The sequence below is a fragment of the Bombina bombina genome, chromosome 2, assembly GCF_027579735.1.
Source record: "Bombina bombina isolate aBomBom1 chromosome 2, aBomBom1.pri, whole genome shotgun sequence".
NCBI classification, from domain to species: domain Eukaryota; kingdom Metazoa; phylum Chordata; class Amphibia; order Anura; family Bombinatoridae; genus Bombina; species Bombina bombina.
Genome location: NC_069500.1, coordinates 1,130,659,815 through 1,130,665,109, shown reverse-complemented (window position 1 = coordinate 1,130,665,109; position 5,295 = coordinate 1,130,659,815). Strand labels below are relative to the sequence as shown.

The 5,295-nt window shown below is 34.2% G+C and overlaps 1 protein-coding gene across 1 annotated transcript; it reads left to right on the top strand.

Annotated features, from left to right (window-relative positions):
• Window positions 1–3,548: 3,548 nt before the first annotated feature.
• On the top strand, window positions 3,549–4,696 carry LOC128648183 (putative nuclease HARBI1). The gene is made up of 3 exons (XM_053700837.1): window positions 3,549–3,631; window positions 4,209–4,510; window positions 4,600–4,696. The coding sequence occupies exons 2-3, from the start codon at window positions 4,270–4,272 to the stop codon at window positions 4,602–4,604; spliced, it is 246 nt and encodes an 81-aa protein (XP_053556812.1). The 5' UTR covers window positions 3,549–3,631; window positions 4,209–4,269; the 3' UTR covers window positions 4,605–4,696.
• Window positions 4,697–5,295: the final 599 nt, after the last annotated feature.

Sequence of the window (5,295 nt, the reverse complement as noted above, 5' to 3'; positions counted from 1 at the left end):
GGTCTCTTCCTCTGAGTTATCTGATTCAGTAGAGGATTTATCTGATCTATCCTGTCTATCCTTGTTATCATTTTTACTTTGGAGGTGTCTGGGTGTTCTTCTTTTAAAGTGAGATTTGTAAATATTGCCTTTTTGGTGATCAGACCAGTCTCTTTGCAGTTTTCTGTTTTTATTTTCACTGAGTTCTTCTTTTAATCTGTCAATGTGAAACTTGAGTTTCTGGTCTAGAGCATCAAAATCTTTATGACTCATATATTTATTTGTCTGTACTTTTGCATCCTCAATAAGTTTAGTTAAGTGATCGTATTGTTTTCACTCATACTCAAGTGTTAATTTCATCAGATCTAATAAACACTGAGTTAATATTTCTTGCCATCTTGCAATAAATGTTTCATCATTATTGTGGAAAGGAGGGGCCAGTTGTATTCTTAAACCTCTCGGTATCAATTTGTTTTTCACATAATTTTCTAGGCTAAAAACCTCCCAAAAGGACTTAACCTGCTTTTTAATCATTTTAGCTCTATTTCTAAAGGCCTCTTCAATGTTAGTAGCTGATGGGCATATATTACCCATATTTAATGTAAACATTCTTTCCTCTTCTAGCTTCCATTGGTCAAAAATCAATAGTTGTAGATAAGTAGGCAGCCATTGCCACTTATTCAATAGGTACCTAAGTATACCCAAATTCTAATGTGAATTGAATAACTAATAAATACCAAATTATGTTGGGGTATCTAGAGGATTTGGGGATTTTAGCCCAGTGTAGAATTACACACTAATAATCTTAAAAATAGTAAGTTTAAAATGTAACACTTTATTGAAAAAAGACAATAACAACAAAAATCTCTTGTTGGGTCTCAGGAAAGGGAATGTTACAACCAATCCTTATATTCAATATGAGCCCAACACTAATTTAAAAACAAGAAGGGCCATGAGGCCAATGGGAAGAGTGTTAATTGTGGAGTAAATCCAAAATAGGGTTGGTTATTGCTTAACAAGCATTTATCATTCACATTCTACTATGCTCAAAAAAGTGGAAATTATCAAACCACCTAATATATAACCACACCCTATAAGGATATCAACAGTATGCCTTATATATACACCCAGTATTCATTCACAATAAGGGTTGTGATTATATAATGTAATATGGAAAGTATTGGCTGCAATTATAATGTTAACAGCGAGTTTATCTAATTCACTGTGCAGTCTAAACAAAAGAAGAGCTGATTATATTCAATAATTGTATTATATATACTGTAATCACAGTTCTATATGAGTTTCAGTCAACAAGTTAGACTATCTCTTTAAGAGCTAGGCAGCTGGGTTGTTTAATCTCCGTTTCAATTCTCAATATTATAAAGATATGTGGAAGTCATAGGGTTAACAAAATTGCTCAAAGCATCCAAAGCAAGCATTCCTATGCGCTCAAAGGCATCCTCCTACCTGCAAACTTTGTGGGGGTTCTATTACCACTATCTATATCACAAATCACAATAATGAGTGTCTTGGTGTGTGTGTTGAAAACTATTTAGGGTATTTAGCCAGAAATCAGCTGACTTGGTAACCCCCACAAAGTTTGCAGGTAGGAGGATGCCTTTGAGTGCATAGGAATGCTGATAAGGGTGGAAATATTGTCCTTATGAATAATGAAAAATATGTTAATATGTGTCAAATTATACTTCATAATAAGGACAATTATCAAACCCTTACTTTTGATCCAACTAAAGATGAATTTAAGTTCATTTGCAATATGACTCCACGGGTAGCGACCTTTTATAGCCTACCTAAGGTTCACAAAAGTCTTTCAGATCCCCCGGCCCTACCGATAGTGGCCTCGCTTCCATTGAGTCGTAATTCAGTTTGCGTGCACTCGCAAACCGTTAAATATGCTGTCGAAAGCAATAGCGTTTAACGACTGTTTCCAATGGCGCGTTATACCTTAATATCGGCTTCCGGACTTCGGCTGCCGAAAAGATTTTCGCGTCCCATAGAAAGTAATAGAAGCCGTTAATCGATAAATTATACCAGGTTTCCATTGAAAGCGCTAACCGTTAATACACTGTCGGAGGCTGTCGATACATTGAGACATATTACCCCCAGCTCAACTAGGTGTAAAGGAGGAAAAAAGAGCTTTTTGAGGCCTGTTTCTCATTGAAATTGCAAATCACAAAAAAATTACATATAGAAATATAATTTTATCTAATAATAATCTTCTCCTACATGTATATATGTATGATAATTGTATATATATATTTGACCTATATAAATCATATAATTTTAATAATTACTTTTAACTGTTATGATAAAGGCTGATATATTTAAATTGAAAAATATAATAATTACATTCAGTGTCTTTGAATTTCCGATATGTAACTACATATATGTTGAAATTATAGTTCATATCAAAAATAAAAGTCATGAGTAAGTATATACTTTCAAACTGTTCATTAAATTAAGGATTAGATGAGATGAAGATAAGCCCTCCCCCCCATGTTATTCATTGCAATCACCAGTTTCACATATGTTAACAAGCAACACACAGCTATAAAAAAAAGACCACACCTAGCCTAACCTCAGAACAGATATTTCAAAATGCAGGGTGAGAGAGAAGCTGACAATGCTGAAGTTAGACAGCGTAGGCCTGACATCCCCAGAGTGAGGCTGGATATAGAAACCCTGAATGAGCAGCAGGTGTTTGAAAGTTTCAGGCTCAACAGGGAGAAAATATATCAGTTATATGCCCTGTTGCAAGATAGGCTGGAAAGCCAGGGCTATTCAAGCAGGGCTGTCCCTGGAATGACCAAACTACTAGGGGCACTTCATTTTTTGGCTTCTGGATCCTTTCAGGTGACAGGGGGCATTGTAACTGGGGTGCATAAGTCCACTCTTTCTAAGCATCTTTCAAAAGTTATTGATGGACTTTATGATAATTGCAGAAAATTTATTTTTTTCCCCACATCACCCAGAGGTTGGCGTGATGTTAAGAGGGACTTTTTTCTTTTAGGTGGCATACCCAATGTCCTTGGGGCCATTGACTGCACTCATATTGCCCTAAGACCCCCTGTGCGCAGGGAGATAATATTTAGAAATAGGAAACACTTCCACTCCTTAAATGTGCAGATTATATGTGATGCAAACATGCGCATATTAAATGTTGTGGCAGGGTTCCCAGGAAGTAGCCATGATGCCTACATCCTCACCATTCTGGTGTGTGGAGATTGTTTGAGACAAATCAAATGCCTGAAGGACATCTCCTCGGTAAGTGTTTATGTATATATTATGATGCCTTCATGTGTTCAATATTTTGACATTTTATTGTTTCATTGCTTTATAATCCTTTATGTATGTGTCTAAGGGGGTGAAATTGATTAAATAAATAAATTGTTAATCATTTAAAAGATATATATTAACTATGTCATAGTAAGACATATGCATAACATTATTTTATGTCATACATTGCTTTATGGAAAGATGTGTGTTTATCTATCTATCTATATCTATATATATATATATATATATATACTGTATATCTATGCATTCATATTTTAGCAGATTCTGCATATCCTCTTAAAAAATGGATTTGGACACCATTGAAAGAGAACCAGGTTGTTGGGCCTGCTGAATTAAGGTAAAATATATATTTATTTTCTGCTCATGTGTGTCAGAAATATTGATTGTGCCTTGCAAAATGCTCACTATAATCTGTAGAAAAGTAGGACCAGTACACACTTCATAGGAATGTCCCTTTAAATCACTCTTGGGTGAATGTAGGTGCAAACCTGGAGGACCTCCTTTTCCAAAGTCCCAGTAAATGTAATGAAATAGAACACACAGGTAGCACTCTATGTGGAGCAACAGCACCTTTATTGAGCAACGTTTCGGGGCTCCTGCCCCTTTATTAAGCTATATATCTGTGTTTGTGCACATACATTTGTTGCTTGATTATCTCGTGTGTGTGTGTATATATCACTATCACAGACATAACTATGTTGTACTGAGTGCCTTTAAAGGGACAGTCAAAATACAAATCATCTATTATCAGTGAAGCATTTATAAATCTCTCTGCTTGAATATAAATATATTTATATATATATAAAATGGTTTAAAGATTTATAAGATCAAACCAGGAATGTAGTTAGCTCATTAGTATTTGATTTGTCTTCACATTATATATTATAATCATATTTCTTGTTCTTTTAATACAGATATAATGAAGCACATATCCGAACACGTGCTATAATAGAACGACTGTTTGGTGTTCTAAAAATGCGCTTTCGCTGCCTGGACAGATCAGGTGGGGATCTCCAATTCAGTCCGGAAAAAGCTATTAAAATCATAGTGGCATGTTGCTGTCTACACAACATGGCACAGGAGCATGGGATGTTGAACGACTTACTTCCAACACCACAGCCCCCAGGTGAAATCTTTGAGCCTGATGTAATTAATCATCCCCAACCCCTCAATGCCCATTTGGAGAGATCTGCAACTATTCAAGAATTCTTTTCAGGTATTTTTATAGTATTGTAATGAGACCTTTTAGTTATTTATGATTATGTTTTTTAATAATACACATTTGTTTCTTTTAATGTTTTACAGATTGAAGATTCTCAGAAATGGAATACCACTCCCCTCCCTCTCTCCTCATCCCTATATTTACCACATTTTCCCTAAATAAATGTATACTTTACTCAAATATAGTCATGGTGAATGTTTCTTTATTTCCAGCTATGTACTAATCAATGCATTCATCTTATGATTTATGTATAACATAATTATCTAAAATATCATTTTAATTATATTCCAAATATTACTTTGTTCTCTTGGTATAATTATTTAAAGAGCAGCTATGCACTCCTGGTTAATAAAAATGAGTACATGGGTGAACCAATGACAGACAGGATATATACTGTATGTTGGCAACAATAAACAGCTCCAACATAGGTTCTATGCTGCTCCTGATCTTACCTAAATAAAACTATAATCAAAGGATACTAAGAATATTAAGAAATATAAAGAATATAAATATATTAGATTTGCTTTTAAATATATATGTTTTAGCAAAATAATGGAATTTATGTCACTTTAAAAAAAAAAAGGAAGAGTGTGTTCACAATAAAACATTAATGAACCAGATAAATCATTCAATTCCAATCAACTTACATATGTACTCATAATCAATTTAATTATTTTATGTTTCTTATTTCAATCATGTATTTAAGTTTAGGAGCCATTCCATTTAATGTTCATCACCTGTGGTGCACTTGCTGATTGTTGCCTACATTTAGACAACAA